The sequence below is a fragment of the Pagrus major genome, chromosome 17 (genome assembly GCF_040436345.1).
Source record: "Pagrus major chromosome 17, Pma_NU_1.0".
Lineage (NCBI taxonomy): Eukaryota > Metazoa > Chordata > Actinopteri > Spariformes > Sparidae > Pagrus > Pagrus major.
Genome location: NC_133231.1, coordinates 29,490,927 through 29,513,154, shown reverse-complemented (window position 1 = coordinate 29,513,154; position 22,228 = coordinate 29,490,927). Strand labels below are relative to the sequence as shown.

Below are 22,228 nucleotides of genomic sequence, written 5' to 3'. Positions count from 1 at the left end.
TTTTTCCACAGGAGATTTAGGCAATGTTGTGTTTACCACATCCTGTAAAGGCGGCTGTTTTGTTTCCGATGCTCCGGGGAGGAGGAAAGAAGATGGCGTGTACAAAGGAAAAAACAACGGACAAAGCTGTGAACAAGGCGTAATAACGATGTCTGATACCATCTGATAAAAAGATGCAAGAATCTGCCTCGTCTGAGGAGGAGGTGCTGAGACACAGTGATGTTCGAGAAGGAGCTCTTGCCCATTCGCCTACTTCCTGTCAAAAAGCTGACACTTCCTCCCAGCGATGTTGTTAGACTCAGCTGCACTAATTACAGCGCCGAGTCCAACCGAGTCTGCAGTATTCTGCCCTCGACTGCAAAATTGTGCTTAGGAGTTTATGTCCCAGAAGTGTTAAGGCTTTTTAAATCTCAATACCAGACATTTTTCTAAGTACTAATGAGCTATACCAATGGAGGTCAACGAGATGAATGTTTAGATGTATGAGCGGTATTAAAGGTTTATATATTCACAAATAAGCACAATCAAGTCAATTTCAAAATAAGTAGAGAAATGGTAAAAAGAATTGGCCTGGTATTGGTGTTTTTTGCCCCACTCATTAGATATGTTTATCTTTATGTGTCAGTGAGGAAAGGTTCGTAGAGCACCTCATTATGGCTGAATAGATCGAACTTGCAAAACCCGCCAATTTATGAACTGTAACGCCTAGTCGCTTTAGTCTGTTAATGAATGTCTTCTCCACTTCTGGTCTTATTAAGAAAGCTGCAGATGTGGTGCTTTATCCAAAAACTACAGAATTTAATCCTTCAATCAACATATAACGACGTATTCGTGACTCTCTAAAAATCGATATAGAAAAAGGTGAGTTGTCACCGTTTAACCCAACCATGTACTTCAATGCTCTGCGAACCTAACCTCCTAACAGCGGCTCCATGTCTTTCCTGTCATTGGGAGCCAGTAAGGATGAGGGGTTAGCATTAGTATTAGCTGCAGTTAATGGAGCCACAGGGTAACCACGGCGAGCAGGAGCGACGGCCCCAAGGTGGAGGCCAGCGAGGCGGCGGCCAGCAGCCTGCCGTTGTTCTTCAGCCTGAAGGAGATAACCTCCACCTTGAATCCATCCTCAGTGGCCATGCAGCGGAAGACGCCTTCCCTCAGGGGCGTGTCGATGACCGGCCCCAGGACGCAGAAGTCCCCGGAGAAGAGGCAGGGATAGTTCTTGACGCAGTTATCTTTCTCCCAGCGGTAGGTGGCGTGGAAGGAGCGAACAGGGCAAGGGAGAAAGATGGTAGTGTTGGACTGCACAAATACTTCTCTGGGGGAAGTTCGGCGCTGCTTCAGAGCTGTCGGGACAAAGTAATGATGAGTTTCATACCAACAGTAGTCCTTTCAAATTGAAAATAATAGTTAGTTGCTAGCCCAGTACAATCAACATTTACATTGTCGACTAATCGACTAATTTTTTGATCAATCGATTAGTTACTTGGTCTATAAAATGTCAGAAAATGGTGAAATATCCATCAAGCCCAGATGACGTCCTCAAATGTTTGTTAAATGTCATTAAGGAGCAAAGAAACCAGAAAATATTCACATTTAAGAAGCTGGAAACAGAATTTTGACTTTTTGTTTTTAAAAAAATTACTCAAACCAATTAGATGATTATCAAAATAATTGGCATTAATTACGTTGACAACTAATCTAATTGTTGCAGATACCGACTGTACTTCTCTTTGTGAAACCTGATAACTCAACAGTCATCCAGCCCATCTGTATATCTCTGCTGCTCTAAACACCAGTCATTTTGTAGATATTTGCCAAGACTAGATTACCAACCTGGCAGAGCAGGCGCCTGCCTCAGTGCCCCAGACCCTTAGGGACCCAAAGTCCCCATTTTTATTATATTTTGTGTCATTTGGTTTGCTGCTATTTGATTAGCTGCAATTTAATTTGATAATATGCACCACAAAATCACATTATCAACAGAAATGATAGGCCCTAAGGTGTGTTCTCCAGTATCTCCAGCCTTGTCGGGGCGGGGGCCCTGTGCCAAGTTGTCAGGAGGGGCCCGCAGCTTAATTTTAGCTAGCAGCTTAATCCAACCATGATGATTGCAGGAGAAATAAAAGTCACACTGAAGCAATGCTTTCTAAGTTTCTTGCATAGTTGGAATAACAGAATAACAACTTTTTAGTTGGTCCACTGTGGATGAACAGAAATCGAGACCCCTACATCGGAAATTTCAAGCTTCATTTCTAAAGAAGACACCAAAGTGTCGACCTCGCCGTGACTGATGAGTAAACATCGGGATGGAGCTCTGACACGACTGCCAGAGAGGTCATGGCAAGGACTATCTCAAAATGATTTTCTGCTGAACCCAACTGTGTGGCAGCTGGTGTAACACGGGCCGCAGATGGAGTCTAACCAATTTATTATGTAATTGTGTTATTTTAGAAAAAGCAGTCTTTGCAGTTTGACTTGTTAGTCTAATCTTACATTTTTTGATGAAACGCTGCACTATCATTCCCCCTGGACAATTCAAGGTGTTGATCTAAAAACACTTCACCTTGGTGTGCAATGTTTTCACAGAGTGTTGAATATGTTTGAAATGTTTCAACTCTGCATATTTTCTGTGGATCTATCATCGACATCAAATGAGGGAAACCTCTTTGATTCTCAAGGCTTAAATAAAGGTTTGAATTGAATACAAGAACAGTGCTGCTTCGTTTTACCTTCTACATTGATGGTGAACAGATGAGGATGCTGGGACCTATTGATTTCTGTACAATGTAGCCAACAAATGTATGTATACATTTTTTGTAGGGTTCTTATTATCAGGAGTCAGCTGCAAACCATAAAAAGTCAGAGGTGGAGTTTTTAACCAAGTAATGAAGTTATTTACCCAGCTAGTGTGCAACAGCTAATAAAATCAGTGGAGGTTATTATTTCAGCTGAAAACATTTTCTTGACTCTTGACTGAATGATTTTGAATGCCGTCATTGTAAACTGCACAAATGCAGTGCGACGTAGCAACAGTAACTAAGGAAGGCTTAGCACAGCTTCATTATTTGTGTTTCTTACAGGGACAGTTCACCTCCAAATCAAAAATACATATTTTCTAGATTGTTTTGGTGTGACTTGATGAGTTTTGGAGATGTTGCCGTAGAAAGGGTCTGCCTTCTCTCAAATATAATGGGCTTGTGGCTCTCTAAGTGCAAAAAATTTACATTTCAAATGTCTCTTTGAAGAAATCATGACCAGGTTAATCAAGATAATCCACAGACCTTGTTGTGAACAGTTTCACGTAGGAACTATTTTCTTTCTACCGAATTACATCCTCCAACCCAAGGGATGTAAACAGCATGCTCCTTGGTTGAGCTGCAACAGTAGCTAGCTTTGTACATGCAACATCTACTGCATGTCTGTCTGTCCTGGGAGAGGGATGGTTGCTCTTCCACACATTTCTTTAATTTTTTCTGACCTGTTACAGGGGTTTTCGAGGGTCTAAGGACAGAGGATGTGGTTCACTGTACAGACTGTAAAGCCCATTGAGGCAATGTGATTGTTATCTTCGGCTATGTGAATAAAACTGATTTGATTTAGTGAGCTCAGTTAGCTTAGTAAATCAAATTAGTAAGTGAGTAATTGCATGTTTTCTTCTTGCACGGTAATGCGGAAAGACAATAGTTCCTCCATGAAACAGCTCACAGTGAAGTTTGTGCATTATCCTGTAGTAACTGGGTCATGAGAGAGACATTGCTGTTGAGTTTTTCGAGTGTGCACCCCAAGCCGAGTGCCTTCCATTATGTTGGAGAGAAGGTAACATTTTTATGGCCGATACGTCCAAACCTCTGCAACTCACACCGAAACAATCTAGATGAATAAATACCACAACAGGCAAGAGATGAAATGTGGATTTTTTGATTTGGGGGTGTACTGCCCCTTTAACTGCATGTCTGTCAAACTCTAAAGTGGAATTATTTTGATTTTATGAAACTTTGCATTGTGCAGTTCCTTTGCTTTGAGTTATCAGTTAAAGATCATCTTTAGTATTATTTTCATTGGAAACAGATGGAAGCTTGCTCTTGTATCCACGGGCAGGACCACTGACAAGACTGGAAATAAATACAACGTTTAAATCCGATCCCTTGAGGAGATATCCTTCGCTTTAGAGAGGAGTAATTGTCCTGATCATTCAGGGTTATAACTGGGTTTTGAGCTTTTAAACAGGGCAAACCATGATGCAAGAAAAAAAATCTCTCCCTGCGGGTTTTGGACTCCGTTCAATTATATGATAATCATCTTTTTACTGTAGCTGCTCAGAAAAGGTTCCTATTTTGGTTTAATTAAGATGCAGCTGTGAGTGGGAGAGAGCAGATAAGGGCTCACCAGCAGCTTCCCCACAAACCGAGGAGTTCGAATGGTCCAGATTCTGAATGAGTGCCCTGTTGGAAAATAATAGAGATGAGAAAAAAAAATTAGCGGCGTTAAATAGTTTCACAAATGGCTCCACATCAAGCTACTGTTAACTCACAAATTAAAACATGCAGAGACAAATCATTCAACAATGTCGGGGAGGGGGGGAGGAGAGAAGAGTCAGGGGCTTATTACAGCACATGATTGATTTTTATATTCTCTCTTAAAATTGGAAATGCACAAAATCCATTCAAGCCAAAGCAATTTAAAGGCTGAGTGAAACACATTATTAGTTCAGCGTGAATTTCTTTTTGGTGATGTCATGTTTCTCTTTGAACTGCAGTTTCTTCACAGTTAAAGCAAGTTTCATCACCTCGGAGACAATGATTGTCATCCACAGCGTCCCAGAACAGAATATCTTTCTTTAATTATATAATTATGCTTCAGATCACGGACACACTGCTTTTTGTCGATAGTGGCTCGTGTAAAAAAAAAAACAAACAGTCGATGCATGTAGTTCTGCAGCAGTGACCTCATATCCAATCATACCCAGTGGTGACGTTGTATCCAGGCGGGATGGTAATGCACTTCCTCCTGGCCCTGTCCCAGCCGCAGTATGGATCCCTGGAAAGGATGCACTCCCTGCAAGTGTCGCCATAGCGACTGCAGTCAGCCAGCGGCAGCCTCTGGACCTCCATCGCCGTACCAACATACAGATGTCCCTAAGGAAGAGGAGATGCAATAGCGTATATAAGAACAGCGCCAGTATTACAGGAATAAATCAGCCAGTGATGTTCTGTTATTCAAAACGGCAGGTTTTATGAAATAAAACATACAAATAATAACAAGCAGTGAGTGTCTTCCTAAATTTGTGTTCTGTTTATGACAGATGAGCCTCTTAAACAGCTTTCAAACCTACATGGAGAATAAAAGCCTCAACTAAAACCCCAAAATTAGGACTTCTTTACAGATGACACGACTGGAAGATATTTAATAATTCATAAAAAGCTAGTATAATCCTAAATAAAACATTAAACAGCCTTGTCCATCCATGTAAGTATATTTGCTTTCAGAGATAAATGCACATTTAGAATTTAGTAGAAATTTCACAAACAATCACAAGAAACTTTTTACTCTGTCAACGTAGATATTTTTCAGAATCTTTAATGAGCTGTTCTGTTTGTTTTTTTCTGGTGTATTTCTTTTGATAAACAAATTGCCTAGAATGAAAATCCACCAAATGTAGTTTCACTGAACCAGTCCACCCAAAAACTGAGAATTCAGTCACTGTCTACTCGCCCCCAGGCTGATGGGAAGTTGCGTGAAGTTTCGTAAGTAACAAAATATTTCTGGAGCTTCACAACAAGACAGCGCTGCAGCTTTCTCCTAAACAACTGAAGTAGCTGGGGACTTGTTACGAGCTGTAGGGAGCCATTTTATAGGGTTTTCTTCCTTTTCTTTTTTTGCATCACTGTTTTGCTGTGAAGCTCCAGTAACTGTTTCGGATTTAACTCTCTACCAATGAATTCTGAATTAAGGCTTAAAATCCAGAGTCCTACTTCCTCTGATTGAGACCTTGGTTACTTCATAGCTACAATATACTGTACAGCTAAGGTGTGATTTATGTACCCTATATGTCTAAAGGGGGGCCTGCAGCCCTTACCAGCCCTGATACATTATTAATGTTGAAAGCATGCAGCTTATATCACCCTCCACCACACTGCGTTCTGTTACTCCTCGTACCTTTTGGGAGTCGATGGCCATGTTTAGAACAGGGCCCTCGTTGTGAAACATGGAGTACTGAGATATGATGAAGACCCCCTCGCTGGTGTGAAGAACTTTGAGAACTTTGCCTTGTTCTGTAGAAATGAAGGAGAAGACAGCGTAAATGGAGCGGAGCGTCCTCTAGAACACTTCTGCAAGTGCACACATGCAGAAAAAGACATGAAACATCCTCGGTGTCATATGTTAAAATTTGTGCATTCTGGCGGTTCTCTCCTTTTCCTGATATGCGGCCCTTGTTCTGCCGTCCAAAGTGCTTTTTATAAATACATGGATTTGAGTTGGACAGCTTCCACTCTTAAAAGGAGGCTGGAGGGCTGACAGCAAAATGGCACGCTTGAGTTTCAGATTTTTTTGAACAGGCATTTGTGGAGGCAGAGCTCCTCTGGATAGAGAAACAGTCTAAGTGTCCTTGTTTAACCTCAATGGATGGATCCAAAATCACAGTACTGGCTACAATAATACAGACGAGGAAATGTGTTTTACTCTGGCTGCTGATAGCAGGGTGAAATTCAGAGGTTGAGCTCTGTAGAACCAGCCCAGTCAGGTGGCAGTTAATGTTAAAGTTTGTCACTCTCACATACATGTTTATTAATTGACTTTCACAGTGGGAGGTGGAGGGGACGAGGCTGTCAAGCAGGTGAGTGTAAGCCAGATATACCCCTGGATATTTCTAATGAGACCTTGGATACATCCAGGCGTGTTTGTGGCGACCAAACCTGTATATTTTTCACTGGAATTCGAGCCATCTACAGGCGTGTTTGTGGTGGCAGAACCAGGTGTTTTGATGGACATCTCGGCACATTTCCAAGCATGTTAGTTGTGACCAAAAAAGTAAAGCTGCAACTTAAAGAAACGTACAGCTTGAACCTATCTGTGGTTTTGCAGAATCGTAGTTGGCTAACATTTATTACTGAGTGGGTTGCCTTTGTAGGAGATACACTAATAATAAACACTCGTTAATGGGGCACCACCTCCGTTATTTTGTCTATTTGAATAATCCGGAGGTAATTAATCAAATTCGACTGGACAAGTTTAACTTGTATCAATTTTAATCAATTTCAGATCAATTTATTCATCTCATATATGAAGTAGTGAATTCTACACATATCCATCGGTTCTCCACATTAAAAACAAACCTGCACAGACAACGACATGCGGTTAAATATGTTTATTGACTAAATAATTCAGGTTGAATAAATGAAATGGCAATTTAAATGAATAACACAGGTAACAGGAAATGTGAAATAACTAAGTAATGGGTTATTAGTGGAATATAGGCTGATGGTGAGATCATGGGTTAGGTTGAAGCATTTAAATATTACGGTAGTAATTTTTAATACTAACGAGACCCTAACCGAATTTCTCTTAAGCTAAAAGATATGAATCAGAGCCATAGACCATCTCATGTATCATGTGTGAATCCAGCTGTTGTGAGTGATGGAGAGCCTACTTTCTCAGCCGAGTTGCGGGCCGCGGCAGCGGATTCCCTCGGGTGATTTGCAACTCTAGCTGGCGGTCCGATGGCCGGGGTCAGCTCGTCCGGTATCAGTCGGTTGGGCACCTCGGTCCGTTGTCTTAGGAAGAGGGCAGCTGGTCCCGTACCGATCCGGTGCAGATCTTGGCTCAATGCCCAGCGGGATGATACCGCTAGCGAGCGCTGGGGGCTTGTCACAGAGTCTGTCTTTCGTTGGAAACCGCTTGCACGGTCTCGGACACAGCAAGTTGCTGTGTCGTGATGATGATTGTGATAAAGATGTTCTTCTTCGTTTCTTCGAGTGGTTTTCAGGCTCTGACTTTGTAAACTAGATTTAACTTCTTGAATAAAATAACTGAGGAGGATACGTTGATCAGGCGGATCTTCCGTTGTTAGTTAATGCAAGGTAATCTAAATTAAGTTTACTTCTTCAAAAGCGAGTTACGATACTTAACGGTATAAAACAAATTAAAACAGAACTTCGTTCTGGTACAAACTTAATAAAAGAAGCTAATCAATACTGCGAAAAATATAAAGTGAGAAAAATCAACGCGTGAGCACTTCTGTTGAGATCGCTGTCTTGGAGCGTGTTTCAAAGTAAAGTGAAGAGCTTCAAAATAAGTTACAAAAGAAAAACTTAAACAAAATTAAACTGAACAAAAACAAAACTGTAAACAAACTGAAACTAAACAAAAACTTAAAACTGACTCGAGAGACGTGATCTCTCCGTTTTATTATTCGCAAATCGAGGCGTGTCTAGGCGGGGCTTACCGGCTTTTATCTCCAAGATTTAGTGGAGGTGTTAAGATTCACAGAAACTCACTGAACTAAACCGTGCTTCACCTTCTCAGTTTCTCACCATGGCTCAATAGATGTACTTTGTCTATCATGACAAGGATTATGACGTGATTAAACATTAATTATACATATTCAGCTTAATACTTGTTAAAACAAAGACATATCAGAGTCATTTACTGGTTATAACCATGAACATATTAAACAGAATATTTCTCGTCCAACTGTATCAGGACTCACCATCAGGAGGTGCTGTGGTTCCACCGAACACAGTACAGATTAAACATTAAAATTTGATTTCAGTCAATCTTAATCGTAGAGAAACGGGAGAAAGATCAATTTTATGAGCTTCTCTTACTGTTTCTTAATATGTAAGAAATAAGATTGTGAGATACTGACTTAATGGTTAATTAGAAATGGTCTGAAATCTGGAAGAATACAGAGACCATTTGGTTTGGAATGCGAGCAGATAGCATCCAGATGTGTCATAAATTTAAAGAAGACAGAGTAACAGCATAGAAAAACACGTCAGAAGGTGTCCGATGTCCACTCTGTGAATGTTTGTGGATCAGAAGTCATAGAGACAGAGAGAGAAATAGGTAGAAAGTGATCAGGCGTGTTACTTAATCTGCAAATGTAAAGACATTGTATTAACACATTCTGAAGACATTCGTTCGTCCTTCCTGGTGAACTGACACAGGTAACTTCATGACCTGTGTGAGGAGGTTCTGGTCAAAGGGAAAAGAGAGTTCAGAAATGGGAGTTTAGTTGTAAATTAATTAAAACTGTCCTCATTTGAAGTCTTTATGGTCCAGGAAACACTATCCTCTCTGCCAGGAGATAAGATGGCACCCCTGTAGCCTGTAAATCGTCTTCATCCAGATGAAAGGGTTAACAAGAAACAACAGGCCTCAATATAATGCAGAGGCGATGGACAGAGGTTCCTACACCTTGAACACAGCAAGCAATGGAAATCAAGTAGCAGCTTTTTTTTTTTACTTTTTGATTACTTGGAGTTTTCAATTTCCTCAAGCTTTTATTCTTTCCTCCAGCTGGCATCTTTTCAATGACGGCATCAGATGAGGACCATTTGATGTTACAAAAGGATGGAAAATCGGATTTCTCATTAATTCTCAACTCATTACATTGAATCATTTGTAACCACTGGCCATTACGCTATCCCTCTGGATTAGAGGTTGAGTAAAGCAGGCACTAACCCCTGGCCTCAGAACATAAGGGGCCTCAAAGGTTCCAGGCCGACTGCATGTCAACTGGTTTAATAAAATATATTTGGGAATATGCACCACTAGAGCACAATATCAACTGACATGATTAAACCCTTTAGGTGGGTCACACTTAATTGTGGCCCTGTGTCAAAGTCTGGTCTCAAGACCTTCATTACTGTGCTTTGTGGGTGTTTTTTTAATCAAATTACGACCCAGCAAACCTCAGGCCAGGTAATTATCCTGCACTGAAGAACTGTGCAAGCACAAAGTGTGGATGGAAAAGACACTCAGTGAGAAATTTTGTCCTGTTTCTGCAACTAATTTGTTATTGCATGGAGAAAATGGCTGTGGGAGAGCGTTTTTTTACATCAATTAAATTCCAGGATCTTGTTTTAAAAGGATGAAGGAGAAACCATCTTCACAAAGATGTGTGATCAGGAAGGGCTGTAAGGTCTTCACTGCCGATAGACATACTCAGTAAGAAATAATAATAATAATAATAATAGGCACACAAAACAGTGCAGGGTGAAACCACCCCTAGAGCCTGTTTATGTCCAGATGGATCTTGTTCCACACAATATTGACAGACGGTAAAGTCAAGCGCTCCGACCAGGGCAGAGACGCACATAGGCTCAAATTACAGTGGATCAATAGGTCCATTGGCCCCATTTCAGATGAATCTGGTCATTTATACCATTTCTAACATATAAATGTCCATCCTCACCACAAGCTGGAACAATAGCATAGCTTCTGTTAGCTAGCTGCAAAAATGTTCATGAGCTATGGTCACAGCTAGCCTAGGCTCACCAGACTGTTTCGCAAATGTGTATTAGTCCTGGAAGTTTTCAGTTCAAAGGGGTGCAGACTGAAATGTCTTTGGATGCAGTTGGACAGACCTACAACCAATCAGATCAACCAAATGTGACATGTAGCATGTTAGAGCGTTGCTCACTTTGTTTTCAGGAAGGAAGAAATGGCAGCCTGCTCAGAAATTATCTTGTTTTATACCCCAACACTACACTAAAATGTGTTTCTGTTAACATTTCATGCTGGAAAATTTGGCAGTTTAATCTGAGTTTGGTGAGCCTGGACACATGTGCATAGTCCAACATTCAGTCAAAACGTGTCTGATTTTTTACAAATCTGGACCAGCGAGGCTTCCTAGTCGGTCACTGATCAAACCCACCTCGTATTAGATAAATTTGTGATGAACCGAGTCGCAGGGAAATATGTCTGAACGGGAGGTTGGCCAGAAGTATCTGCCAGACTAAATGAAACATGAGCTTGCAGATTCGACTGGTTTCCCAGGCTCGGTCACAACTCCAACTTTAATTCGGTCCAAATGAAGTCTGCCTAATTAAATTGATTTCCCTGTTGTTTTCCAAACAAAGCGCTCCAGCAGACTCACAGGCCTGATGGAAGCTGGTACACCTTTGTTCCAGATTTGCCCTGTTGGTCAGAAGTGCTTTCTTGGATGCCGCCTGGAAAATGGAGGAGGCATTACTCCAGCTGTGAGCTATCACTCACACAACTCCGCTAAGTGCAGCATCACTCTCCCAGACTGTTCACAGTCTCATGCTCTTTCAATATTATTACCTTCAGCCTTTTTTGGTTCTGAGTGTGGAGATATTCATGAAATCTTAACTTTCCAAAACTCCCCGCCTCCAGACAACTGCTCCTTCCCTCACAAATAATGAGTTAACAGACTTAAAGGCTCCCTGCAGAAAGACGTTCAAACTTTTTGTCGTCTTTTGTCACATCTAAGATTATTTTACCTTCCCCCACTGTGAAAATGTGATTGGAGTGATACCTTTCTTATCTAACATCTTCATTTCCTGAATGCACCCTCCATGAGGCGCTTTTCTCATTTGTAATTAGGCAGGCAGGTTCTTGCTGTCACGTCTTTCGTCCTCAAACTGTCTCATCTCCTTTTCATAAACTTCAAATCTTTTTTCTTTCCCCTCTGTAGTCAAAGATAACACTCCCCATTTCATCCAGTTTATTCTCATGTGTTTCTTCGGGCCCGTCTCCGGCTATTTTCAGCTCTTTTATCAAAACAGTGTTTCAGCACAAAAATAGCAGGGAGTCATTGTGAAGGGGGGAAGGGTGACGGTGCTGAACTCCTGCAGCATCTGCTGAGAGAATCTGTTTTTTAGTTTTATTTATCCAGGTGGAGTCTGCTGAGCTCATATTATTTTACAGACAACATTTTCCACACTACCTTTTTACCTGTATTATCTAAAAGCTTTGACTCCTGCACAGATGGCTGATATACTCATTTTTCCTTGCTGGGCTAAAGATTCACACTCGCCCTCTTTTGCTAACGGGATCTGTTTCTCTTCTCTCTGAGGTACAAGCTCTGCACATTAACACTGAGTTATAGTCATTTACCTCCCCCACCTTGGTCTGTCTCTCTCACCTTTAAGCTACTGCCTACTCTAATGTCACACTGTGAGAAAATAAAATAGCTTTTGATCTTAAACATAAAGTCGTCTTGAAACAAGTGTGAGGCTCTGACATTTCTTCCATCCTCGAGGGGAGCCTGCTGACGTATCGCCCTCCATGACTGAAGCGGTCCGAGCAGCTTTACTTCTTCTGGTGGTCAATCTGTCAGTAAGTTACTAAAGGAAAGGAAGTCTATCACTCCGGCTTGTTCCTTTTTGTTCCATTTTCAACTGTCGCCAGCCTCAGGAGCAACCTGCTCCTCGGGGCTCTCAAGGGTCTTCAACCTTTCATAGCTCCTTTGCTGCTTTTTTTAATCTAAGAGACTCTTAAGGGCCCTGACACAACACGCTCACAGACAGACGGCTTTGGGCTGTTGGACTTAAGTAGCTGCCTGCAGATTGTGGATCCGGCACTGGTGGTTCCAGCTGGCACGTGTCTGCAGAGCTAACTGACTGCAGTTCAGCCTCACGGATCAGTGATTTCATTTATGTTTCTCCTGAGTTGTCACTTCTGACTCTTTTCGGACATTAGGGACAAATTGTATTTTACAACATCAGATCATAATAGCTCCAGGAGTTTGTTTTCTTTGTCTTTTCATGATGTTTCTGCAAATAGTTTGAGTTTTAGATGGTTTAGTTGGTGTTTTTGTTTGAATCTTTTAGTCACGCAGCCACCTTGCTCTGCACAGCTGCTATCTTGGGATTTAGGGTCATGGTGGGCAAACTTACAGTTCACAAAGCATGAAGTAGTGTCCTTAATACAGAGCTGCATCGATGAGCCCATTAAGCAATTAGTGAATCGAACTGAAAAATAAATCGCCAAGCTTTTTCAAGCTGGTTCAAGCTTCTTAAGAATTTGCTGCTTTTCTTTGCCATTGATGATGGTGAATGAACTGTCTTTGAGTCTCAAGACATTTTACATTTTAATCGATTAATTGTCTAAATAATTGTTAGTTGTGGCCATACCTCATGTAAAAAGAGCAATGTAAAGGGTGAGGAGTATCAGATTCCTCTCAACCTATTTGACTGTAACCACAATCTTTCTCTAAGATTAAATAAGTGTTTTAATTGCTTAAAGGAGACATGTTATTCTATTTTTTTTAGGTTCATAATTTTATTTTTGGTGACTACTAGAATAGGTTTACATTCTTTAATGCCTAAAAAACACATGAGGTTTCTCATACAGTCCAGCGCTGCCGCACTTCATACCAACTCTGTGAAATGTTCTGTTAGTTGCCTCTTTGTTTTCTTTTTTGTAGTAAATCTCCCCCACTTGTTGCTTTTCCTCAGTTTCTGACTGTTAACCAGTATCGCTTTTAATGACCATAAGCTCAGCAAAGTAGAAACCACCACTGGAACAGACCCTGAGCATCCCCAGACTCTACTCTGATCTTTAAATATAGCGCTGTCTCTACACTTGTTCTTCCAGCTGTAAACAGCTGGACTGAGAGACACTTCTGACCAAAAGGGACTGAGAGTGGAACTGGCACTGAGAAGACCCACAAGAAAAGACTTGAAATACCAACCATTAACTGGGACATTCAACCCCGGCATGTTTGGAGGACGGTATTTATCTGAGAAAGAAGATATTCTGAGAAATACTCTTGAGTGTTATCTATAGAAATCAGGTCACAACCAGATTAAATTAAATAACCCAAGACTTTATTTCAGTTTGATTTAAAATTAACTAAATGTGTGTTTTTTTTAGGAAACATGAGACACTGGACGGCACTCTGGCAGAACCACGGCATTAACTCGAGTCTATTATGAGTGAGGAAGTAATTTTGCAGCCGCCTGCAGTTAATATCCTTGTCTGCCATGTTTTCAAGATGACAGACATTGAAGAAGCTGGTTATTATATTCACAAATTCTCCTGAATTATTTGCTAGCGGATGATCAAAAGACAGAGAAATTGATTTTGTCAGCCCGCATCTCACAGGGAAGTCCCACTGAGACTAGTGAGACAGGTCTTAAACTGAGAGTATACGGTAAGCTATTTATCTAATTAGGACTTGGTAAACTAAATGGCACCGCCCTGTCAGTTTCGTCTAGGTCAACACTATAAAGTGAATTCCTTCAGCCTCCAAATACATCAAAGTACCAGACGACTGCGACTAGAATAAACAAGATAGGTGCCTCTGCGTGTGGAGGGCCTTGGATGAGAGGAAATTAGATGAGTAATGTTCTCTACTTTTATAACAGCCACCATCAAGGTGCCCTTGTGCATTGCACAGTCTAGTCGCTGTACTCGAGCTTAAGTGCCGAGCAGCCAATGAGTGTTTGCTTTGATCCGCCGAGGCAAACAAAACTTGGATCCACTCTGTTCCATAGCCCTTTAAAAAGGTCAAAAACTCCACAGATTCCCTGATGATCTTCAAATTTCAATCAAATCAGATATGAGGGGGCTTTTAAATTTGATAAAAAATCTCATTTTCTTGTCGCATGTCTCTGAATACCACATTAAATTGTCTTCTTGAATATGAAACTAATGTCAACAAACTGCCATTGCGTGTCGTCGGGAATGTTTGTCTGTGTTTAGACTGTGCATGTTTACTCCTGTGCAAAGGTCTCTCTTGGAAAATTGATATCGATCTTTACGAGACTGTGTAAATAAAGGATTAACGGCCAATTTTCTACCAGATCTGAATCATTACAATGTGGGCGGTGTATGCAAATGAACGATGGTAAACTTCCCTCCACTGGGCCTTTTTCCATAGAAATGTACAAGCCTGCGCAGCAGTAAATTGCATCTCCATCACAACAGGGCTACCAGCTTGAAACAGCAACCATAAAGCTGAGTTCCAGACAACACGCTGCATGAAAATGTCCGACCTTTAAAAAATACAATGGAACCAATCAAATTACTTGTAAACTTGGGTCACATCCATCTACCCCGACTTCACAAGGGAGCAGTTGTCTGACATCACACAACAATGGTACTAACCATGGGAAGTGGGTAGGCAGTGTTTGTAGACTACAGCATTATTAGGCTTGTGAATGAAATGTTTAGAAATGTTTCAGCGTTACGACTCCTGAAACAGCTGAAAGAAACATGATGAAACAGTGAAATGAAGCAAATAACTGAAAGTACAGGACTCGGGAGAGAAACTACAGCGATTTGGTTGACGCCAACTACTGAGAGCTGAACACAAGGAGATGTCTTTCTCATCAGTCTTCTGCAAAGACATGAGTTGAATTTAACAGTACAGGCTTGTTCGAGAGGAAGAAGGGAGGGTTGTCATGGGTTGGCTGCAGTCGTGAAATGTCACCGATAATGGAAAGCAAATGGAAAAGACCCACATGTTGAACTACATATTGAACTTCCGCATTTTTGTAAGCCCCAAAGAACACAGAGATCATAGAAGTGGATTTGAGAGAGTGAGCCTCGGATCGAGTTGCAGCTCACCAAACTTAAACTGTAAAACGAGGCGTGCTGATCAAGTATGGATATTATATTATATATTGCTTCCCTAAGTATTTTGTTGCACAATTCATTTGTTTCTTGCTTTTAAGATTTACAGTCTCCAGTTTGATCACTTTTTAAATTAAGAACATGCAAGTCACCGAAAAAATCAAATTAGAGCCAAGCAGAGCAGCAACAGGAGCTCTGGCAAATAGAGTCAAGAGGGAGGAGACATGATGAGGAAATGGCTGCCATAAATCAAGTCAATATATCTGGTTTAGCTTGTGGGTTTACGCGTGTGGCAAACACTGACCATTGCATAAATCTTTGCGTTTTAACTACAAACAAAGCAGAGATTGTTTAATGCAGACCAAACAACTCCATCGAGTCCACCTTTAAAATTTAGTGGATGTAGTTCCAACCAGACTTAAATGAACCAGAACAAATGGGAAAATGCATCGGGGTGCACTAAATAGATTATGTGTGAATTTAGATGAAACCAGTCCTCAGCGGAGGGAACTACACTGAGGTTGATCTCATCCGGTTGAAAGATATTTATTATCCGAATGCTCAGTGTTATTTGCTCTCCAGGCTACCACACTAATATCAGACACTGCCTTTTCTTGCACAAAGATTAACGGTGTGGTTTTGGGCTCTGAGCTCGTCTTTGTGCAGGATATTTATTGGAATTTCCATCACCAGGGATGACTAATGTCCCAGGGCTAGCTGAAATGCATCTGCTTCGATTTTCACCATCGCTGGTCCGGAGGTGGACCCTGGCTCGCCACTTCTACTCCTCTAAATGGTTTAAACTGCTATAATGCAACTATCCATCAGACAGAGCTGTCTGTCTGTCTGTCTGCCTGCCTTAATCACTAAAGATTGGATTATTTCAAGCAGAGAACCTCTTTCAATCATTTGTAGAGATACGTGAGCACGCTTGAAATTAACTATGCAGCCTGATGAGCTCCACTTGGAACGAGCCTGTGAATATGTATGGCTCGTGTCCTCAAGTGAAAGAGAAGATGCAATATTGAAGAGGAGAAAAAAAAAGGAAGGCGATCAAACCGGGATTAAGAACAGATCAGAGGTGTCCAAGCTTTCTTTTCACAAAACACAAGAGCATAATTATTCAGGAGTAACAGCCACGTTCCTTCACATGTCATTGTCTGTTCTTGAAAATGAAAAAAACAAAGAACAAAAAAAAGAGCGACAGATCTCCAGTACAACCTGTTCCTCTGGCCTCAGATACCAGCGCGACTCAAACTGCTCCAGTTTCTTTTTAGGCCACCACAGAGACCCGTGGCTGTTCATAGCTCTCCATCCGTTCCCTCCTTTTAATGACACAGTTAGTAAAGCCCACAGCGAGCGGCCATCCTCCTGTCTTTTTTAACACTTTATTGTTTTTCTGCGCGCTATTATTAGTCAACCCAGAAATGCCTGATACTGTAAATGACAGGGACTTATCAGCTGCCAGAGCGAGAGAGATTGCGCTGCGGTGGATATGATGACACTCTCTCATCTTTTCGGTGAACTTCAGCGTGTCGAGAGGCTCACACACACGAGCATATGACTTGTGATGGTTGCCATAGTAATCTCCCCGAGGCACAAGGCAATTTTTGGAGTAACAGCTACGGGCAACAGAAGCGTCTCAGCATCGCTGCTTTGATCAAATAGAAACAGTCGTGTGAAAGCCAGGCACCATTTGAATAGATTTTTAACTGAATAGATTTTTGACCTTGTGTCAATTTTCCACACTTTGCACTATTTGGTGCTTGTATTAGCAATTCAATCATATCCTTCAGCTCGAGGCTTATTTTCTTAACTGTCTATGAGCATTAATTAAATTAATTCATTCATTTATTCCATTTCATCCTGCTCTTTCATGGTGATGTGCTGCTGAACGGGTAGAACCTTGAGTTGTATGGATCAGTTGCCCTGATAAGTATAAATATGTGCGTCTTCGAGGATTTTTTAACAACCTTAGTCAATTTTTTGCAGTTTTGGTCATCATATATTTTGTACTTAACATCTGTGATCAAGGCATTATTTCCCCTTGGGAGAACATTGGTGTTAAAGTTAGGGTGAGACCATCAGAGAGGATGGAAACAGGATGCTCTCATTTACAATCATCATGATTTCTGCAGCTCTTCAGAGTTTTTGTGTCCTTCTTGAGCTCAGTTTTGATTTTTCTCCAGCCTCACCTCTCTTATCAACCCCATTTAGAGCAGAAGCCAGCAGTTTTATGCAAAAAAGCTCTGACACATCAACTGTACACTGCCTGCCCAGCACCAAATTGCAAATTGGCAAGGTAAGTGACTTCCTGGCTAGAAAACTAGCCCAGATCTTTTACCCAGATATTAAGTAACCTCATGTTTTTTGGTGGAGACCAAACCAGAAAGTCGATTTTTGAGTCTCAGTCTTTGACGAGTTTGGAATGAAACTCAAATATTACCTTTCCTACAAAGTGGACCTTTAAACACACACAACTTGAGTCAGATGATGCTGCTGCTCACATATATAGTGGGATTCAAAAGTCTGGGACCACATTGAAAATCTCTTATATTGTCATGTAAACCTGGAAATACTCAGACAGTTTGAGGATACAGAAAGTAAGCGAAAGTCAAATTGTTATCCCAAGCAAAGAGGGCCTTTCTTAGCGTCAAATCAAAGCTAGACTGAAGATTAATAAGAGGGCAGTGCATGGATCTCTTGAAAGAAACTGGATCAGTTGTATCCAAAGCGTAATCAGACAGACCCAAAGTGATCACACCATCAGACGATCGATACATCAATAGAAAAGCATCTTCTTCACTGATGCAAAACGCGGGACGCCAATTAACAACAGCTCCATCAAAAGAGGGCAGTCTCGTAGTGGTCTCAGCCCATTTGTCAATTTCTTGGGGGTTGGCCAAGATATACCACAGTGTCACAGTGGATGACTGGACAAAGTTCTATTTACTGATTAATCCAAGTTTGAGATTTATGTCAGTGAGAGAAGGGTGTATGTAAGAAGAACAGAGAGTGATGCAGCAGTGTTTCAAACCCACAGTGACACATGGTGATGGGAATATTCAAGTCTGAGGGCTGTTGTGCCTCCTCTGGAGTTGGACTGACTCCAACCTGACCAGGGACAAGTACCACTCCATTCTTCAGTGACATGCTACACACTCTGGTTTGCATCTTTGTGGAGAAGGATTCATACTGCGGCAGGATAATGAGCCCAAACACTCCTCAAAGCTTTGGAAGAACTACTTGAAGACCAAAGACGACCTTCGTTCCACAGTCACCTCAACCCCACTGAACTTTTATGGGGGCACTTGACGACTGAGAAAGCCAAGTATTCTGCGAGATCACAATGCCAACTCGAATTCATGCTGTCATTAAAGCAAAAGGGGAATTCTGAAACTTTCTTTGAAGACATTTTTCAAACTCAGGTGTTTGGACCCAACTGTATACTGTACATGCATACACACACACACCTGTTCCGAGGTATAAGACGCTGTAGTGCTCATCGTTGACCGCCAGGACAATGTCCGCCACGGTGTGTGTGATCTGGTCATCTGTGGGCAGGTCGAGCGGGGCCACACCGACGGGCCTGATCACATCCTCAATCTCCGGGTGGTATCTGATCACCCCGAGGTTCTTGATGTCGTTGTGACCTCCCGCTGTTGAGTTCTTGCGGACACACTGAGGAGGAGAAGCGATGTAATCGATTCAGACTCGGTTGGGCTCTTGAATAAACAAAATGCCCTTGGACAAAGAGCTCAAAATTGCTTCTCTTTTATTAAACTCTCTTTCTAGAACAGCACCAGAACAAAGACTGACTCATACAATCGCATTAATATCTCAGTGCCGTTTTTTCCAGATTGCTTGTTGGTTTTTCTTACCATCCCAGGGCGATTGCCGATGAATGAACTGCTGTAGCCCTTCAGTTTGGATGTGGAGAAAGCCTGGTCAATATCTTCGATGGAGTAAGCACAGATCACTGTTCTGCCCCTGAACAAAGGCAGAGAGAAGAGTAATTACATTGACAATAAAAGCAGGGCAAGTCATTATGAGGGATGCAGGGGCACAGCTAGGCGTTCTCATCCAACCCAGGGCCCTAAAATAGCAAATATCTATAATTCCTGGCTTGTTCTAGGGCAGCAGACTCGTTAGAAAGCTAGAAAGAAAATCTCTTAAATTAGCAGGTCACAAATGTCAGACCTATCCAACTGATAATGAGGGATAATGAGTAGATACTGGTTAGCTCTATCTTTGCTCCTAGCAACCCCTTACTGCTAATGTCGAATTTTATTTTCTGTCCCCTGAAAAGAAGAGACAATGATCTCTAACCCAGTTACCAGGAACCCCTTTCCCTCACTTTTTGGAATTCTCAAATATTTTGAAAAGTAAGATTTTCCTTTTTTCTGCGTGGTCAAAGATGTGTGCAGCCTAGCTTAGTACAAAGACTACAAGCAAGCTAACACAGCTAGCTTCTCCCCAGATACCCTTTTGGAATCCAGCCTGTCCTCATCAGAAAAAATACCAAAGGTTGAATGTGCAAGCAGCTTGTTACAATCCATATTTAAGATGGATCGATGGATGGGTCAAACAAGTCAGTCATGTCGTTAACCAATGTCATGTTCATGAAATACTTAAGTTACATACTTAACGTACATATATACGAAAGTTCAGCTGCATAAGAAGTTATGTTAATAAGTTTTTCTAAACCTTACCAAGTCGTTTTGTCGCCTAAACCTGGAGGTCGACCTTTTGAGTCGTTTAGGTGTGAGGATGTGATATTTGGATCACTCATTTGATTTCAGCTATTTGTTAATTTCGTTCATCTGTGATCAGTGTACTGCGAACCAAGTTAGACATTTTACTATCTTTCTGAGGCTAATAGAGCATTCTGAGTAACTTTCATTTTGCTGTTAGGCAAACTGTTATTTATTTTACTACATAGTTCTTGTGGTTGTACTTCCTTACGGGGACGCAGATGTATTGTCAGCTTGAAGCTAAGTGCAACATTTATTTATCACTTACAAGTGAACAATTTAAAAATGGTGTTTTGTCAGGGCAGTGGGGAATTAATGAAGTCCTTCTTTTGGATGTTTGTCCTTCAGTGTTTTCAGAGCCACACAATTACATGAAATAAGAATCTGCCAAAATTAGTTAGTGTGAGGTTGTACCATTATCTGCAAACACGCAACACAAATGTGTACCTTCGCTGATACAGCTGAAAAACTAATTGCATGTGTGTATTGCAGTTTGAAAATGTGCCAAAAATATAGCAATTAATACATCTGACAAGACAAACTGTAATCAGCATTTCCTTTTGTAAACAATTAGAGACATTATTTGGCGATGTCTTTCAGAAAATTAAATGATAGCAATCTGTTCTGTACTTGTACAGCTGATAGTGCTGGAACATTACTTACATTATGTGAGCAATTATTCGTCAGATTTCTCATTCCCAATGCTGCAACTGCTGTGACAGTTAAATGAAATCTACACGAAAACGCTGAGAAATCTGATATAATGATAAACTTTTGTGTGTGGGAGTGTGTGTTATGTGTCTGTGTGTCAGGAGGTGCTGCTGGTATGTGGTGTGTACTGCTGTGTGGGCGGATGAGTGTCAGTTACTGTGTTATTCTTTAGTTTTGTATTATTTATTGTGTTATCAGTTCGTTTCCCTGTATCATTTGCATGATCAGCCTGACAGATAGAAAGAAATTTTCAGAATAAAAGACAATATCAAATGTATAAAATGCAACATTTCCACATTAAATATTCCTATGTTGTATATTTTGTTGAGATGTGTACTTAAATTGTCACAAATGTTTTTAACAATGTTCAAATCCTGAGAAATCCTAACTGAAAGGAGAGATTCAGAGAGTGAAGGAAGCCAGGAAGAAATGTTCACGGACGAGGTAATGTTTTAAAACTCTTTTCAGATGACGTTTACTGAGTCACACTGATTATTGTTCTGATTGAAAGACCACTAGTAGCAGAAATGTCTTACTGTGCACTTACGTCTGTTACTGTACGTCATAATCGAACCATGAATCATTTTGGAAAATACTCCTTTTGAATTGCTCAATGCTTCTTTATGCTTTCTTGTCCTTGAAATAAAATTACATCACAAAGTCTGCATAAAAATGAATGAATAAATAAAAGAGCTGCATCATTCAAGAATGATGACAGAAGTGTTTTGTCTGACTGTGGTTCAGACAGGAAGATTTTATTTTTGTGTAAAAGGTGCGAGATGATCAGGTATTTTCCTGAAGCGAATACAGTTCAAAGGCAAAACAGTGTGGTTTGTATGGGTGACGTTACTTAGAGTGATGGTGTGTGATGTTGTTATTACGCCACGTTGATGTTTGTAGACAACTGAACAAGCAATACATTTTTACATTGACATGTAAGTTAATATTTAACTTAATATTTAAATATTAAACTGGCAACAGTAGGAAATGACACCATCCACTTGTTCCCTATAAGCCTTTCTTTCACTGTTATTCAGTCTGCCCTGGTGCTTGATTTTTTTCCCATTAAAACAAAAGTCGAATTACGGGACTAAAGGAAGCACATTTGCCATTGTGCAACCAAAACAGGAAGAGGAAATTGTTTTCCCCGGTCACTATCCCCAGGTAATGTAGAACAACTGGAATAACTGTGGAAACCCTTTGCTGCAGAAGAA

General features: G+C 41.0%; 1 protein-coding gene across 1 annotated transcript in view; it reads right to left on the bottom strand.

The window, feature by feature from the left end:
* Positions 1-993: 993 nt before the first annotated feature.
* Positions 994-22,228, bottom strand: part of LOC141012539 (semaphorin-7A) — a 48,286-nt gene continuing 27,051 nt past the window's right edge. Inside the window, exons 9-14 of the mRNA XM_073486045.1 lie at positions 19,431-19,539; positions 19,023-19,230; positions 6,157-6,272; positions 4,963-5,135; positions 4,387-4,442; positions 994-1,343 (exon numbers count right to left, since the gene is read on the bottom strand). Coding sequence (XP_073342146.1) covers positions 994-1,343; positions 4,387-4,442; positions 4,963-5,135; positions 6,157-6,272; positions 19,023-19,230; positions 19,431-19,539 — 1,012 coding nt within the window. The remainder of the gene's footprint in view (positions 1,344-4,386; positions 4,443-4,962; positions 5,136-6,156; positions 6,273-19,022; positions 19,231-19,430; positions 19,540-22,228) is intronic.